This window comes from Pantherophis guttatus, chromosome 1 (genome assembly GCF_059756535.1).
Source record: "Pantherophis guttatus breed Tessera chromosome 1, ASM5975653v1, whole genome shotgun sequence".
Taxonomy (NCBI): domain Eukaryota; kingdom Metazoa; phylum Chordata; class Lepidosauria; order Squamata; family Colubridae; genus Pantherophis; species Pantherophis guttatus.
Window position 1 is genome coordinate 90744867 of NC_142063.1, and position 19032 is coordinate 90763898.

At 37.6% G+C, this 19032-nt stretch overlaps 1 protein-coding gene across 4 annotated transcripts in view; it reads left to right on the forward strand.

Annotated features, from left to right (window-relative positions):
* Positions 1 to 18813, forward strand: part of ANO3 (anoctamin 3) — a 231745-nt gene extending 212932 nt beyond the window's left edge. For all 4 annotated transcript variants that reach the window (XM_087877745.1, XM_087877743.1, XM_034417234.3 and 1 more), the window contains 10 exons: positions 3125 to 3161; positions 4731 to 4842; positions 6015 to 6072; positions 6846 to 6943; positions 8330 to 8475; positions 8575 to 8727; positions 9690 to 9837; positions 11657 to 11737; positions 13105 to 13210; positions 15296 to 18813. In XM_087877745.1, coding sequence (XP_087733871.1) covers positions 3125 to 3161; positions 4731 to 4842; positions 6015 to 6072; positions 6846 to 6943; positions 8330 to 8475; positions 8575 to 8727; positions 9690 to 9837; positions 11657 to 11737; positions 13105 to 13210; positions 15296 to 15478 — 1122 coding nt within the window. In that variant the 3' untranslated portion in view covers positions 15479 to 18813. The remainder of the gene's footprint in view (positions 1 to 3124; positions 3162 to 4730; positions 4843 to 6014; positions 6073 to 6845; positions 6944 to 8329; positions 8476 to 8574; positions 8728 to 9689; positions 9838 to 11656; positions 11738 to 13104; positions 13211 to 15295) is intronic.
* The last annotated feature ends 219 nt before the right edge of the window (positions 18814 to 19032 follow it).

Below are 19032 nucleotides of genomic sequence, written 5' to 3' on the forward strand. Positions count from 1 at the left end.
TTTAGAAACGAAGAAGCTTCTTGGATGAGAAGTGAAACTTTTTCAAAGGAAAAACCAAGAAAGTCTTGATTGCCTTTCTTTTTGGAAAAAAGCATCTTTGGGACAACCATGACCTAGATCAGGGGTGTCAAACTCAGTTTCACTGAGGGCTGCATCAGGGTTGTGTTTGATTTTGGGGGGGTAGGGGGGCATGGCCAGCTCAGCATCACTTATGTCGGGGCGCCTGTGGTGGCCCAAGAGCTCTGCCAGCAAAAACGGGCTCCCAAGCTCTGTTTTCAGTTGTGATGGCTTCCTTCAACCCTCTGCCAGTGAAAACTTTGCTAGCAGAGGCACCATGGGCCAGTCCTGTGCTGTTTCCAGGGTGGCCCTTTAGGACAGATCTAAGCACCCCATGGTCCAGATCCACCCCACAGGCCTTGAGTTTGACACCCCTGACCTAGATGATTGAGTATCTCCATAGACACTTGTAAATAAACCTGGGCTTCTTGAAAGGCTTTAAAATACAATGATTAAATTAATGTTCAAAGAGTGTTCAACACACAGCCAATTGATGAATTATCTTAGATAGTTAACAGTAGCTTTCTAGACAGCTTACGATATACCAGCAAAAACAGCTCAAAATGCTTGCTTAAAATCAGAATCCAGAAGAATGAAAATGCTTTTTAAAAACTAAAATACTGTTACCATTACAGGATAATCCCTAAGGTATGGCAAATGAAAGTGCTTGGTCTGAAAATGAGATTACAGCAGATACAAGTCAGGCTATTCTGCAGCAAGCATTTGCAGTTAATGCCGTGGCTGAGGTAGCCCATTGATTGATTGCTATCTGCCTTCCTCACATGACAAAGGCACTCATACTTTCTAGCCAAATCAGGCACTAAAGCACTCTCAGGGGATGAACAAAGAACCATTTGATTCTGCAGACCATGAGTAATAAGATGGGGATCCATATAGTACACACTAAGGTATACTACGACTGAAAAATAAGCGAGACTTAATTAGCTGGCTGGTACTTCAAACCACATAGTGCAGACAGCTTGAAACCAGAGGGAATACTTGCAATCTTCACACGAAGCCTTCCAAAGCTATATCAGAACAGGAAAAGAAAAACATTAAAGACATAATTGTAAACTTGTTCTGAATTTGAATGTGGCTGAAATTTTAATAAATTCAAGCCACATTTAGTTTTCATCTTACCCCTGTTTATTTTCTGGAGTACGATTGCTAATACACCACATTTCACATTCCACAGCCTGGAAAAAAGAAAAAAGAAAAGTACATCAGTGACATAACATCCACTTCTAAATTCAAGAGCTGTTCAGTTCTGAAGTAGGAATTTTGGAACTATTCGTTCTAATAGGTTCACTCTGTGTTGATGTAATCTTATTTCTTGGTTACTGTGCAGTTTAAATACAATAGGTATTTAATTGAGAAAGTTGTTTTCCCTGAAAAAGATATCTTTATAAATATATTTCTCTTAAATAATAACAATAATACACACACACACTATTACTATTTGCCAGCAATCTTACAACTGTTATTAGTTGTGTTTGAGACTACAGCAGGTTAATATCCACCAAAAGGAATATAAAACTCAAGAAAAGAACAAATACAAATCTGAAAATACAAACTTTTAATATTTGCAGATGCTCACACATCATAAATGTCAGCGAAGGGCAAAATCTGGAAGTTAAACTGCAGTCCCATTTGCATTTCAAATCTGGGTATAACTTCATAGAAGCCTGTCCTGCTGCAGTAAACAAGATTTTAATTAGACATTCTATTTAAAATTGAACCGAGGGAAAAAAGCAAATCGCTTCCCTTGTCAAAGTGCTATTGAACTGAATGCAGTTGGGGGGATTTCATAGCTATTATCCCCTCTACTTCATATCTCTAATCTCCCTAAGAACATTACATCTTTAATAGAAGAGGCCTTCTCTTTTTTTCTATTCATATTGAGGACTGTATTCCATGACTGCAAATGATTTTTTTTTTCATTTCAAAATAAACATCAAATAAGCAAGCATTGTTACAATTTGCAGGAAGCGATATACACACACCAGAATGCAGGAATGTCTGCAGAAGGGGTTTTAAATAACCGAATTTTTATTGCAAATATACCATTGAAACCTCAGTCCTTTTTTAAGGGCGTGAAAAAAGTGGTGGGGTTTCAATTGCATGATCCTAGCTGCCCTCTTGACTTTTTTGCCCCCTTTCCACAGATGATTCTTTCAGAACATTTAGTTCTCTCCTTGAAAGGCATGAGGAGGTTTGGACAAAGGCTTGAACAAGAAAATATATGGAGTGAGGCAATGCACATTTCAGGAAAGCAGGCTTTTAAAAAAAAATGTGTTTATCTCCTCTACCTATTCCTGGGGAATTTCAGGGATCACAATGACAAGCTGATTTTGTCTCAACTGTAAATTTTGCTAGGTGATCATTTTGAAGGAAACTCATCAACGGAATCAGGGTCCGTTACTATAGCAGTTATCAGTGTTATTAAAATGGAAGAATAAATGTGTCACAGCAACTTGCCGTTTGTTAATGGCTCTCTGTGTTTACTGGACTGGGGAAATCCATCCTTGACACCTTTCTCTAACAATATAAAAACTATCTGAAATCTCATAGCTAGAACGCAACAAGTGCAGGCAAAGTACTCTCCAGAAAGGCAAAGCTCTTACAATTATGGAGATACTCCAAGAAACATATATCAGATTTAAATCTGCCAGCCTTCCGGGTAGAAATTAGAAGTTAGAAGAATGGGTGTGGATTACTTACTTGGACTGATATCTATAAAACTGGAAATTCCAGTTTAAAATGCACTCAATCTGTGGTCACAAGCACACCATTCTTTGTCAATTACTCGGTTAGCATTCTAATGATATAGTGTATGGCATTTCTCTCAAGGGCAAACACTTAACACAGTCATAATCCTGGTCAAGCTATTCATAGGTAAGGCATAAATTGCCTTTGATTTTTTTTTTCCTGTTGCTTATAGTAGGAAATATTCATCACTAAGAAGTTGAATTAGAGATTATTTTTTACACATGGTTTTTAGAGCTAAAATCATGCTTTAAAGTGGGATGTTTGAAAAATGTATCTTCCTCTCTTATGTTGGTTTCAGGTATATGAAAAAGTTGCCTACCTTTTAACAGATCTGGGTAAGTAAAGTTTCTTCCAAAAAACCTTCAGGAGTTGAGGTGACTTTAGTTCCACTGGAAATGTGGCACTTGCAGAATACAGTATTGGCCCTAAGTTTTATATTCTATTCTATTAGGGTTAACCCAAAAGCTTTATTCGGGGTTTAAACCACTCAGTGTTTTGAGATTGGAAATAACCAATAAAACTCAGCAAGTTAATAAGAAAATAAAGTAATAAAGTGTTATGATAGTGTTCTACTTTGCTTTGTTTCTTTGTTGTTCTGCCTTGTTCTAATAAAGTTTCCAGAAGTACAGATATTATCACAAACTGATTACTTGCTCATCAACTTAATACATTTTATTTATTTATATCTCACCCTTATTATTTTCACAAATAACTCAAGGTGACAAACATCTCCAGCACACCTTCCTCCTCCAATTATCCCACAATGACAATCCTGTGGGGTGAATTGGGCTGAGAGAGAGAGAGTGTCTGGCCCAAAGTCACCCTGCTGACTTTCATGGCTAAGGCGGGACTTGAATTCATGGTCTGTTGCTTTCTAGCCTGGTACCTTAACCACTAGACCAAACTGGCTCTACAGTTTTCCCTACCACCTGTAGGGCTGTATCCAAACCAACAATATACAGTACCTACCCCTAATATAACCCTAAGGGAAGAACTTTTTGTTCAAACCCTGAATCTTATCTTGCTTATTGCTTATCTTGCAATAAGTTAAAAGGGATAGGAGTAACTGACTATCCACCTTGTTTCATTTTGCATACATGCATAGTTACCCATAGTTCCTTCAGAACTGCAAGCTGTTCCTGATTTTCAGTAGGATTAACAATCCTGGCTTCCAAAAATCTGAATGAAACAGGGTGACAGCAAAAGTCAGAGCTTTCTTCATCTCATTGCTGTCACCTAGCCCAGACCTAATTTCTAGAGGAGTTACATTTAATATTAGCAATAAAGAATTTTAAAGATGAAAGACACTCACGAGTGATAGGTATCAAACACAAGACTGCCCATTCTACTGAAAATGATATTGAGTATCATTCATCAAGGTACCCAATACACTGAAGAAATTAATGGTCATAGAATTATAATAATTTTCTATTGCAGTTTTACATTAGTGGTAACACATTGAGCATTGAGTTCCACGGATTTACTCCCAAGATATGGATGCTTGTGTGTGTGTGTGTGTGTGTGTGTGTGTGTGTGTGTGTGTGTGTGTGTGTAAGAGAGAGAGAGAGAGAGGGAGGGAGGGATGGAGGGAGGGAGGGAGGGAGAGAGAGAGAGAGAGAGAGGGAAATTTATTTTATTGGCAAATATTTTATATCTGTTTGTTTGATGTATTTGTATACTACTATAATCTCCTTCCACGTGAGAATTTACAAAGCCTCCCAGAATTTCACTATAGTTCGATTTTATGGCTAGAATTATAACTGTATTCTTACCATTCCAAGTTTCAGCTTTGACTTAATAGGCAGGTTGGAATCTAAATGGTATATGCTTAAAATGAAAAATGTTGTGTTCTTTGACAGCCTATGATGGAATTTTTGTTGAGACTTTTTGTTTTCTTTTTATAGAACACCCCAGAACAGACTCAGAGTGGGAAAACAGTTTTGCTTTGAAAATGTTTCTTTTCCAGTTTGTCAATTTAAACAGTTCTATTTTCTACATTGCATTTTTTCTTGGAAGGTAAGTTAACTTAAAGTGAATTGAGAAAATAGTTTTGCGATGTACTAACATTGTTTTTAGAGGGATAACAATGCCCTTGGACAGTAAAGCATGCTTCACAATCCAGTGCCTAAATGGAAGGAAGGAAGGAAGGAAGGAAGGAAGGAAGGAAGGAAGGAAGGAAGGAAGGAAGGAAGGAGGGAGGGAGGGAGGGAGGGAGGGAGGGAGGGAGGGAGGGAGGGAGTCCCTACTCCACCACATTTGATTGGCTAGTGCAACTAGTGCTTGACAATAGTTTAACCAAAAATGCCTAAATGACAACTGATGAAGCAGATAGGAGCTGCTTTGCTTGATTATTTTTTCTGTGTTGTGCATGTCGGAGGGAGGGAGGGAGATCAGGAGGGAGGGGCGGGAAGATGTGATAAGTGTGCACTTGTATATTTTGCTATGTATCTACTACATGGTATGCACATGTTTGAATAAGTATTTATAATTCTGCTTCATTTGTTTCTTGCTTATAAAGCAAATGACCAGAGATCAATAGATTGCCTACAGAGATAAATGCTGTAAATTATATTTGGTGAACACATATTGTGATATGGGAATTGCATTAACAGACATCTGTTTCTAACTGTGCTGATGAAAAATGGGTAGTATGGTGTGCAAGTATAAGAGACAGAGTTTGCATTGTAACATTAAAACTTGTTTTTCTCATTTGCCCCCTTTTGCAGATGCTAGGATTGCATTGTTTCAGTTCTCTTGATTGTGTCTTTGTTCCTCTGCCAATTACAGACTAACTCCTGGCTTTCTTCTGTATGAATTTTCATGCTCTATTTTGTACGCATTGTTCTCAAACTCCTTGGCCCTCCCTGCTGTTTCATGGAGAGTTATGAAAAGCTATATCATTGTTTATGGTCAGACTGTTAGATTCAAATAATATAAATAATTTCACACTAAACACCAGAAAAAATCTAGAATGGACTGCTGTTAATATATATCACAACAACAACTAAGATTATGATCCATGTCTTTTACTAGGATGTTCTAGAAGTTATCTATATGATAGTGTTATAAAATAGGTACAAAATTTCAAAATCCTTCCAAACAATGCTTAATCTTTTTTTATTTATCAGCTTGTAAAAATTTTCTCTTTGTACTACATTTTGCTGAGGAGCAGAAATCTTATCTTTCAGATTTGCTGGTCGTCCTGGAATGTACAACAAACTTTTTAACAAATGGAGATTAGAAGAGGTAATAGTATTTCTTATTCACCCAGTTTTATCTTTAAAAAATAGTTATAAACTACTGCCTTTTAACATTAATTTTCATAACTGCTCATTTCTTTGGCTGCTGGTAGGCTAAATACTTCTGCCTAGTCTACAGAAAAGAAGGACTAGGGGTGACATGATAGCAGTATTCCAGTATTTTAGGGACTGCCACAAAGAAGAGAGAGGTCAACTTATTTTCCAAAGTGCCAGAGAGCAGGGCAAGAAACAATGGATGGAAACTAATCAAGGAGAGAAGCAACCTGGAATTAAGGAGAAATTTGCTAACAGTGAAGACAATTAACCAGTGGAGCAGCTTGCCTTCAGAAGTTGTGGGTGCTTCGTCGCTGGAGGTTTTTAAGAAGAGACTGGATGGCCACTTGTCTGAAACGATATAGGGTCTCCTCCTTGAGCATGGGGTTGGACTAGAGTTCAAGTTCCCTTCCAGCTCTATTCTGATTTATGCTTTTTAGGATTATCAATATTGTCAACACAGACTTGATGACTCATCATAATTCCAAGTCATGCTTTGTCATATGGATGGCCATGTAAATATGATTGATTGATAGATAGATAGATAGATAGATAGATAGATAGATAGATAGATAGATAGATAGATGGATGATAGATAATCATCAAATGATATAAAATAATTTGCCTGATATAACAAATAAATTAATTACAGTGATCAAACTGCCTTCAAGAATGGTTTAAATTTAAAAAAATCTTTGTTATTTTTTTACTGACTTTTTTCCCTAGTGCCATCCAAGTGGCTGCTTAATAGATCTGTGTCTGCAAATGGGTGTAATCATGGTTTTAAAACAAATGTGGAACAATTTCATGGAGCTTGGTTATCCGTAAGTATGATACATAGCATCTTTATATTTCTATAAAATAAAAATATTTTTCCTGTTTCTGCAAATTATGCTCTTTGCAAATTTTGATACAGACCTGGTTGCCACCAATTTTCAGTGAGACCATGTTTCCTTTTTGTTTCTTGACTTAGTAAATATAAAAGATGCAGTGGGTTTATACATACACACTTCTATGGATGGAAAAATATCTTCAAAATAATTATTTAAGCATATATTGAATACTATTTTGTGAAGATTTTTGCTTTAAATCCCTCATATTAATTAGAAATTTAGGTACTGTATAGATGAATGGATCACACCATCTAAAAATAGACAACTCTGCCTAATGTAAATATAATGCCAGAGCAACATAAAAATAAGACCCTTTTTGTCGATTTTATTTGTTGCGGTAAGATTTTTTAAAGAAAAAAGAAAAAGACAGTAGAAAGAGCAGGATTTCTTGTAAGGTACATATTGAAATCTTTCATTAAAATCAGAGGTGGTATTCAGCAGGTTCTGACCAGTTCTAGAGAACCGGTAGCAGAAATTTTGAGTAGTTCGGAGAACCGGTAGTAAAAATTCTGACTGGCCCCGCCCCCATCTATCCTCTGCCTCCTGAATCCCAGCTGATTAGGAGGAAAGGGGGATTTTGCAATATCCTTCCCCCAGAAGTGGGGAGGGAATGGAGATTTCCCACCTCACTCCAGGCCTTCCCCTGCCATGCCTACCAAGCCATGCCCACAGAACCAGTAGTAAAAAATTTTGAAACCCACCACTGATTCTGACCAGTTCTGGAGAACCGGTAGCAGAAATTATGAGTAGTTCGGAGAACCGGTAAATACCATCTCTGACTGGCCCTGCCCCCATCTATTCTCTGCCTCCCAAGTCCCAGCTGATCGGGAGGAAATGGGGATTTTGCAGTAACCTTCCCTTGGAGTGGAGAGAGAATGGAGATTTTATAGTATCCTTCCCCTGCCACGCCCAACAAGCCACGCCCAACAAGCCATGCCATGCCCGCCAAGCCACACCCACAGAATCAGTAGTAAAAAAAAATTTGAATCCCACGACTGGTTAAAACCCTATATTCAAAATATTTATTTTAGTAGCTCTGATCCTAATGTAAGGCAATCACAAAATCAATATATATTCCACCTCGGATTGCCTTTAATAATTATATATTACTAAGAAAAAAAAAGTCAAAGAGAATTTGCACAGACCATCAAAATGATCATTACTTCTTGATAGGTCTTGATAGGACCATCTGCACAGACAGGGATCTCGTTTCTTTAGGTGGTCCAAGGAAGAGAGTGCTGAATCCAAATATCATTTGGGGGGAGGGGAATCATGCAGGTGACACTACAGATTACATGCTCTGGCTATTTTATGTAGGTTACTCCAGAATTGGTGGTCACGACGCAAGATCAAGAAAGGAGGACAGTTACTAGAGCATAAAGTGTCCTTATCTCAGTGGGAAAAAGATTGGAATCTACAGCCCATGAATCTCCATGGCCTGATGGACGAATATTTGGAAATGGGTGAGCATTGTGATTGAAAAGAAGACATTTCTTTTGATGGGAGGTAGAAGATTTGCTTACCAGTTTTCCCGTTTCTAACCATGTGAACTTTCTTTCTAGTTCTACAGTTTGGCTTTACTACGATCTTTGTTGCTGCTTTTCCACTAGCACCTTTGCTGGCTTTGCTTAATAATATTATAGAAATCAGGCTTGATGCATACAAATTTGTCACACAGTGGAGGAGGCCAATGCCTGCAAGAGCAACTGACATAGGTGAGATTTCTCCCTCTCTATGTAATCAGTGCGTTGCCAGTGTTAGATGTCTTCAGCAGAAATAATTTGTCATTATGGATCCGTTGCAATTTTTCTCATTGTGATTTTTTTTTTTTTTTTTTTTGCGGTCGAAATTACATTTTGCAAAAGGTAGTGTGCATTTTATAAATCAGTGACATGTATATAGCAGTGGTGAGTTTCAAAACTTTTTACTACCGGTTCTGTGGGTGTGGCTTGGTGGGCGTGGCATGGCTTGGTGGGCATGGCAGGGGAAGGATACTGTAAAATCTCTATTCCCACCCCACTCCAGGGGAAGGTTACTGCAAAATCCCCATTTCCTCCTGATCAGCTGGGACTTGGGAGGCAGAGAATAGATGGGGGCAGGGCCAGTCAGAATTTTTACTACCGGTTTTCCGAACTACTCAAAATTTCCACTAGTTCTCCAGAACTGGTCAGAACCTGCTGAAACCCACCTCTGGTGTATAAATTCCAGTGTGTTTTTTCATTAATAAAACAGATGATGTTGGGTAGACTAAAATTGGAAACAATAGTTTTGAAAGACTTAAAGACCTTGAACAAGAGACCCTCAGAGATTTGCCTCTGTTCTGCATAAAAAGGCACTGAACTGAACCAAACAGACAGTTGTTCCATCTCTGTATTCGCCCTCATTCATCCGAGACTCCTATAACAAGTCTATATAGTATGAAAACACCATTGTTCATGCATGTATGATACTAGAATTATAAGCAAGGCAAAATGGATTATCATTTATTGTGACAGCAAGGGGCAAGTTCATAGACTGGTTCTGAAAGTGGATATTTATTTCCTAGACTAATTCAAATGAAGGGCAATACCCACAGCATTGTTGAAAATTGCTGTTTAATTCAGTTATGTAACTGGACAAATCTTTATGATGCTTTATCAGCTTTGTATTTAGTCATATTGTAATTCTTCTCTTCTAGGTATCTGGTATGGTATCCTCGAGGGAATAGGAGTTCTAGCTGTAATCACCAATGCTTTTGTCATTGCCATTACTTCGGACTATATCCCACGTTTTGTTTATGCCTACAAATATGGACCTTGTGTCAACGAAGGATACAGACAGGAAAAGTAATTCTGCTTTTGCTATACTTTTTCTTTTTAACTGATGTCCTAACTTCTGCATTTTCATCAAGTTTGTCAGCAGATTTGCTTTCCCCCTTGGGGAATTTACCTCTTGCAATTTGTCTGTGACTTTGCTATTTTAACAAACTACATCTATACCAAAGGTTGTGCCAATGAAGTTCAAAAACCATCTTAATCAATCTCTACTTGCAGAATCATTGTCTTCAGCTTGTGGCTCTGAACTGTGTTGTTTTTAAGTTTGTTATATTCAGTGGAACGGCTTTACAGTTTCAGTGGGTTAATATGCTCAAAACTGTGAAGATTCTTTAAAAATATATTATGTTACCTGTGACAAACATCCCACAAATAAAATAATATTGCAACTTTACTTGTTCATCAGGTCCTTACTTAGGATGAAACTAAAATCAAGAACCATGAAAATAGTATTAGAAAAATTTCCTATTCCCATTCCCCAACCTCAGAACATTCATTTCAGTAGATCTCATATCTTGATATCACCAAATCTAGCATTTCATCAGCAGACCACGGCAGGGATTTGCTTACAAAAATACAGATAATCCACAATGTCAAAAGTAGGCCATCCATGTTAAAAGGAAACTACTGTATCTATGATCTTCCATGTATTTTGGGCCACAAATTTCACAATGTATCGGCTATGATTGAAGTCCAAAACTCTAGAGGTAATCAGATTGCTTACTTCTGAACTACCAGTAGATAATTTATGACTTAATAGTCTGCTATTTCAGTTTCATTTATTTTTGCTATTAACAATTTCTTAAATTTTGATTGACAATGTTTTCTGATTCTTTGGCTTTACAGTTACACATTTAATAGGTAGGTATAACAGAGGAGTTATTGTATCATGCAGATAGGTTTTTTCTCTCTCTCTAATTCTGCTCCATTATCCATGCTATGGCTGTAACCTTTTTTCTAGATAATCTTCAATCCTTTTTTCTAAAGAAATAAACAGATGAGCTTCTATTCTAAGCCTTAGCCCATGACCTCAATAAATGTTTCCATGAAAATGCCTTGGCATGGTTCTCATTTCATTAACATTTTCTTTTAGATTTGAGCAGAAACAAAAATATATATTGAGTTTAAATCAGATTTGCATGAAAAACAGCATAAATTAGATCAAAATAGAAGTTTCCATGGAATCAACATTATCTTGTATTTTTTGACATGTGCTAATGCCTCTTTGTAGGATGGGTATTGAATATCCATCAACAAAATAATTATTTAGCAAACTGAAATATTATTCCTTTCCAAATTAACTGTCCACGATATCTGGGTATCCATTATTTCACCAGTGACATCATCATGTGAAAATAATGCCTCCAGTCCAGGATTCCAAATATGGATTTCTATAGTAGGGGCTATCTATCAGAATCCTGTCCATAAGCACAATTTGGCATCCTTCTTCACTTTGAGAAGGGAACTAGTTTCATTCAGCATCCCATAATTGTTAAAAAATGACAGGAGGGAGGTTTTTATTTAGTGTTAGTTAGGACTTCTGAGCCAAAGAAAAAAAATTCCACATGTGCATGCATCAATTTCCAAGGCATAAATTTCATCACGCATACTCAGAGCTTTATGGTTTTCTTGCAGCATAGCTCCTGCTACCCCCATATGAAATTCTATAACATTTTGTCCTCATCATCCACTGAAGATATGACCAGCATGCCATAACATATGTAGGCATGCATGGGTAAGGGCAAACAGGGCGAATGAAACATGTTTTGCATGCCTGGTTCCTGACAAAGTACCAAATGTATCAATTAGTCTTTTTTTTTTAATCTCCTAGATGTTTGAAGGGATATGTCAACAGTAGCTTATCAATATTTGATCTGAGTGAGCTCGGCAAGGGATATTCAGGATACTGCAGGTATGTATTACAAGCATGGCTTTGTAACTTCCAGGATGGAGATCATTCTAATTGTATGAGGAAACTGTCAAAATCCTAGAATCTACATTTGCTTTTTAACTTTTGATTAATGGAATCCATGCAAATGGAAAGACATTCATAAATGTGGGGCAGGGATAGGTTCTACTTACCTTTACTACCAATTTGCAATGGGGCCATGCACAAGCGGAGAAGCTTCTGCGCATGCGCAGAAGCATTTTGATGATGTGGGGGTCAGTGGGCAGGGCCTCCTGCCAGTTTACCAGTTCTATAGAACCGGTGCGAACTGGGGGCAACCCACCACTGACGTGGGGATTGAGTAAGAGATGTTAAAATTGTCACACTGCATATCTTTAAGTGAATTCAATCAATTATTTTTGGTGCAATATGCATTCTTTTTTTTTTAATTGATCTAAAGTATTTATATCCCTAGGTCTCTAGGGCTGAAAGGTACTTACAGCCATGCAAAAAAATATCAACGTCTAACAAAGGAAGGGTAAAAATGACAGAAACAAAAATCTCAGTAGAAGTTCAGCAACAAAGCTACCAAGCAGAGAAACAGCTATTCCTCTGAGAAAGGATGCAAAACAAACAAATAAAAAACACTTTAATCTCTTCTTGTCAGCAAAAGTCCTCCCCCTTGCTACTTACGTCCCCAGTGCACATGGTGTGGGTGTCCCATAAATAATGAAGGATCACATTTTCTAATGTGCTTTTGCCTAATGCAGCCTAATCCAACCTACATTTAAATGGCTTGTGCTTCAGTTATCTGGAGAGTTTGAGATTAGGAGAAGCAAACTGACCCATATTCATTTTCCTCTTTCCATTTGCTGTTATCCCGTTTCTTTATCTGCAGATATTCCTCCCTCTCTCTCTGGGTGAGTGGGTGGGTGGGTGTGCATCTAATATAAGAGATATATACTATTCATTATGATAATTAACCAGAAATTCAATATAATAAAAAGAACCGAATAAATAATAAAATGTTATGAAATACCCAACGCTTTTCATGCATAAACATGGTTATCTCTTCAAGTCATTCTGCCCTGTTGTGGTGAAATACCTCTATTTGTGTGTCAGTGTCTGTATGGGTGTGATATGTATGTATATATTTTTATGTATGTAGATGAATGGATGGATGGATGGATGGATGGATGGATGGATGGATGAGTGGGTGGATGGGTTGATGGGTGTGGGACCATGTGTGGCTGTGGGTATGCATACAAACAAATACATGTATCTAAGAATGTGGTTGGGCGTGAATGTGTGTGCATGTTGACAACTGAAAAGGATCACTGGATAGATAGACAGATAGAATCAATGGTTGTCCCTCTCTGCTTCTGTTACAGGTATAGAGATTACAGAGCACCTCCATGGAGTTCAACTCCGTATGAATTCACCTTACAGTTCTGGCATGTTCTAGCAGCTCGTTTGGCTTTCATTATAGTCTTTGAGGTGAGTAGAATTGAGAATTGAATGGAAAGCCACCCTAGCTGTCTTATGCAGGGAGAAAAAAAAACCCATACAAGTTTCTATTAGTTCTCTAGAAGTGGATTATGTGTAGCAACACTGGCTGCATTCATGCGATGGGCTAGGCTAAAAACATTGATTAGCAAGTGAGTGGCCTATCAACGTATGCATGGACATACTTGCACACACCCAGACATAGCACACAGGTATTTAAGCAGATTTTATGATGCTTGGAATTATCCAAAACAGAAATTTTGGACTCCTAGGGTCCAAATGCTGAAGAATTTATGCAAGACGTAATTGAAATACAATGTAATTATTCTTAATATAAAAGAAGCTTTACTCAATATTAAAATGAGTTAAATGAGTTTATCAGATCTTCAAGCACATGATACACTAACTTAATTTTATTCCTCAAAGAACTTATTTTTCACCAAGGATCACATGTGTGCTGTCAGAAATCCCACCTTTTACCCGTACATGAAAATCAACATGTATATTTGGAGGCTTTATACAGACTTTGTGTGTGCTGCGTTCTTTGGGGTCCGTAGCTGGGGCAGAACAAGATGCTGAAAGACCTCAAAATCTATATCATGTTTCTTGGTTAGGATAAACTCCATGTGTTTCTTTACCTATCAGCAATATCATACTTATTCAATTTGATGGGAAATGTGCATTCCATTTGTTCATTAAAATGAGAATTAAATTGTTAGAAAAATTAATAGTCAGAATTCTAGTATTTAATGGAGTTAAGGCAATCAATGAAGTTCTCCAATGTTTCATTCTGCAGTCGTATATTCAAGCATCTGAGGCTTCCCTGGCTTTCCATGATTTAGTTATCAATATTGTAGGAGGAGAGCTATGATAATCTATGGTGGCGCTTTTATTAGCAACTGACACATTTTATTAAAAGGCCTAAGCTTTTATGAACTAAAGTTCATTTCATCAGAAACAATAGGATGACAAAAATATGACACCAAATAATGACCCAAATGACTCAATATATTATCTTCGCCCCCCAAAAAACACAAATATACAACCCTCCCCCAAATCCAGTAACAATTAAATATTCCAAAGAAATGTTAAGGTACTATTGTTGTGGCCCACCAATGGCCTGCGCGGATCGTGGCTGATCCCGACGAGGAGGCTGGTGTAGTGTCACGCCAGCAGCCAGCGCAGCCGGCGCTCGTGTTGGACAGCGAGGAGGCTGAAGAGGATGTGGTGCCAGAGGTAGAGACTCAGCCAGGACCTTCAGAACCTCCAGAGGCTCCTTCAGGTTGAGATAGCGAAGTGGAGGAGCCTCTCCTCAATGATCGAGCATGCAGGGCTGCCAAAAGGCAGGAGTGGCTACTCAGGAGGAGGAGGTCTCCTCGAGAGTAAGGCTTGAGGATAATTGGCCACTCCCTTAGCCTATTTAAATCACACACCGTTAGTAAGTTTCTTGCTAGAAACAACTCGTATTATTATCAGAGTATTTTGGTTTACCATATCTTGTTTTCTGCGCTGGTTGCCAACCTTTGCTGGCCTTGTTTATTCTTGCTATTTAATAAATTTGATAAGGACCATTGGTGTGTGTCAATATCCTTGGAAATCTGGAGCTGGGGCAGAACAACTATGAAAACTAATGAAACAAGAGAAGTTTTGAGGAAAGGGCATCCATGAGGGATAGCAATAGACTTATGCATCACTTTACAGTGCTTTACAACCCTCTCTAAGCAGTTTACAGAGTCAGCATATTGCCCCCAATAAACTGGATCCTCATTTTACTGATCTTGGAAGGATAGAAGACTGAATCAATCTTGAGCCTATCAGGAATCAAGGTTCAAAGGAATCAAGATGGTGGTTATGGAATGACACACGAGACAAGTTTTTAATCTTAATGTGTCTGCCATCTTGCAGATTTTGACAAAGGCGAATGTGTGTCTACAAAGGACAAATTTGTAGAATGACAATGCCCAAGAACAAATTTGGTTTTTGAAGAAAGCATACTGGAGAGTTCCAAACAAGGTCAGATCAGCATGAGCATTTTAAAAATGTCTATTCACCTTTCTCTTTCTCTCTCTCTTTCAGCATCTAGTTTTTGGAATAAAATCTTTCATTGCCTACCTGATTCCAGATATGCCCAAAGACTTATGTGACAGAATGCGAAGGGAGAAATACTTAGTTCAGGAAATGATGTATGAGGCTGAGCTGGAGCATTTGCAAAGAGAGCGAAAAAAGAATGGTAGGCAGTATCACCACGAATGGCCTTAGATGATAAGAAAGGATGAAAGAAAAAAAGGGGGGGGCAAAAACCACCAGCAGAAGCATCATGACTGAACATTTCCAGAAGTCAAGATGAAGGTGGGATTTGGAAAGAAGACAACAGAATCAAGCTGTGTATGTGTGTTGATGTAAGGAAGTAATGTTATCAAGCTTTCTTGTAAAATTGGAACAAATCCTGTTACCAGCAGACACAATCTACCGTTCTGCTTCTTCCATGTTCTGTGCTCAAAAAAAAAAAAAAAAAAAAAAAGACTGTAGAGGAACAGAAGTTTTAGAAGAGGAGAATTTACTGGGCAAGCACATAATAAACCCAACAGATCTGAAAAAATATACAGTCTATTACCTATTTGTTAAACTTTCATAGTAAGGGGTTTATTATTATCTTTTAAAGAAATGATGTGCTTATTCACTACTTCTACCCCTTCTGTTTGCTTAAATGAATGAAAAACTCAGACAATTGCTGCCTTAGTGGCCATCCGTTGATGCTGTAACAGTCCGCAAGGCTTCCCGTTTTGTCAGGTTTATCCTTGTCTCTTGCTGAGATTGTGGATGTTAAAAGGGAGGTCAGCCTGTCCTATATTTACTATGCAGTTTGATGTTTTGCACATCACTTTTGTTGGTTTGTATACATAATTCGATGTACATTCGGGTGTGCATAGACATACACATGCAGACACGCGCATCTACCGTGTGTGTCCCTCTGTGTGCAGATGCGTATGTATATATGTGCATGTGTGTGCCTCCCATACACTCCATATGTGTATGTCCCCCTATGTATGTGTACACATGCACAGACACGCACAGAGACACATACAAAGCAAGACTTCAAGCCAAGATTCAATGATCCACTACTGCATGAGGTACCTTGATTCTTCATGCAGAGCAATGTATATCTCAGCTAAAAGTCTTATGCAAAGAAAATGATCCTGGCCCTGGAGAAATTGCAGCTGAACGCAGAAGCCTACAAGCCTATTTCATAGGGCTCATTCTGCCCATATTTTGATGTGCGTAAAGCTGCATGAGTGTTTCTTTTCCCCAACTCAGAAAACCTGGGATGGTGATGCACCATTGCACTGCCCTTGATGACTCAACTCTTTGGGGAAAATATGTGGCATTTTCCATTGCTCTTGATATTCAATGTGCAACTGAAGGCCGTTTCCTCATACCTCTTAAGTGAACTGTCCTATCCATGTTCTAACGTGGCATGCAGAAGCCGCATGCGGAAGTGTAACTGTGTGAATATTTTATATTTCACAAAAATGTCAACCTGAAATGTCTCAGTCTGTAGCAAATATGAAACCAGTTTTATTCTTTACCGTATGCAAGCTTTCTGCTTATGCAGCAAATGAGGCATAACAGCACTGAACTGCTTTTCCAAGAAAAAAAGATAGGACCTTAGATACGTAACACTTTTTTTTCCTTTAAAAACAAATTATGGAAGTAGGAAAATAAATAGGATTACATTCTTCTCCCATGGAATCTCTTGCCAAGATGTATCTAAAAACTCCTTCAAATAAGTGAATTGACTATGATAATATAAACATTGATTCTCAACTGCCTGAACCAGACAACAATAACACTTAGAAGGTGTTAAAGAAGTGATTGTCAAAACAATTATTTATTAACTGCTTTTCTTGGTTTTTTTTTAAATGAGGAAGAATATGAAACACCAAACTAAAACATGTGTGCAAGATTTACTTATATGCGAAACTCTCCAAAGTTCTGCATTTTCCTTTTACAAAATGATCAGGTATACAAAAGTTTCTTATTTATATCAACCAAAGCAAGTTTAAAAGGTGTTCTGCTGTCCAGGTTTTGTATCGTTATATAGCAAAGCACAGCAAATATATCTCATGTAAAGAAATGGTTTATAGATGTGATATTACACTATTTGCATGCAATGCATTTTCTTTCACTTTAAACTGTTGGTGATTTCATTCTAATGCCCACACCATTATTCTACTTCTCAAGGAGTTTTTCTTCCTCTGTTTCTTTCTTAGAAATGCTGTCTTACATTACAACAATCAGCTTTATAATATTATTATTGATATTGATTCTCTGATCCAGCAATTGCTTATACAGATATTAATTCCAGGCCTTTCCATCACTGGTTTCCCATGAGTTTTAATCCCAGGATAATGTCAACACTGATGCTACCCCCCATACACCCATGAACAGAAAAGCTTGCCAGCAAACTTTATGGGTGCATCAGTTTGCCCAAAACTGTCAGAATCAGTACAAAGTGCACTTTTTTTGCATGCTGTGAAGCATAGTTTATGTTAGCTTTATCTGACATTTAAGTTTTGTCATACTGCAATGCTGATTGTCTTGGTGGGACCCAAGCTTTAGAACTGATTCTGTTTGTCAGCTTATATCCCTGTTAATTGGTGTTCTTTTTCTCACTGTTTATTCCAATTAATCACATGACAAACGTATGCTGCATTCTCAAAACCAGGTTCTGTGATTTCAAGGACTTGCCAGTGCCATTAATTTAACGTGTAAATTTGAAATTCTAAATTCTTGTCCTAGATAAACAAATCTCATTCTGAGTAAACATCTTCCTAATTACTAAACAAAAATGCCGAAAACATTGTGATGCATTAAATATAAGTTTGCAGTCCTGTACCCTCAATACAAACATAATGAAAGTTTTAATCCAGTTTTTATTGTGGGAAATTACAAATTCTAGTTACTTCCCCAGCTGGAAAGTTTAATGGCTTTTGATTTTGCAAATTTATAAATTTTGTTCCCCAGTTATTGGAAAGTTTCTGAAATAAAAAAAAACTGTTTGTGTTCCTTTCTTTAAAACAAATTGGGTCTCAACAGTGTCTAGAATATTGCTGATGTTTAGAGAGTTATATGCTTTAGCTGAGAGAAATGCTCTGCTAGGTTTGGTTTACTATGTTGCATTGAATGCATATTATCTTATATAGATATATGGCACACACTGTTCTCAGGAAATATGCATTACATGAGTGCTGGTTAAAGATTCAACTTCCTGTTTTTTGTACTTCTAAATACTTGTATTTTGAAATGACCAATACCAGTGGTATATGCATGCAAAGCCGCAGAGCTTCAAAACTAGCATTCATGCAAAAAAAATAATAATAATGCTTTAGATCATTGTTGATCTAGCCTACAATAACTTTGGTCTATGCATGTTCTTTCAAACAGACTGCATGAGCAGCTACAGTCTGTCTTTCAAAATCTACAGTTTGTTATTAGTCCAGAATGTCTTAACTATTACGAACTCAACTCAGTGTCTTGGTGCATTCAAGGAAAAAAAAAACTTGCTTGAAAAATAAACATTTGTTTACTACTTACTACTAGTCTTACTCTACTTCCCTCCCATTAAATGTTGTCGCTTACTGTACGAGAGCACAAAAGTGGGAATTTATGAGAATTTCTAAAAGAAACAAAAAGGTCTTGATGTCAGTCTCAGCTCTTGACAAGTTCATGCCCGCGTCCATATTGTTTTCTTAACAAAAGTTTGTTTCTTCTTCACATACCTTGGGGAATGGCCAAGATGAGCTTTTTGGGTG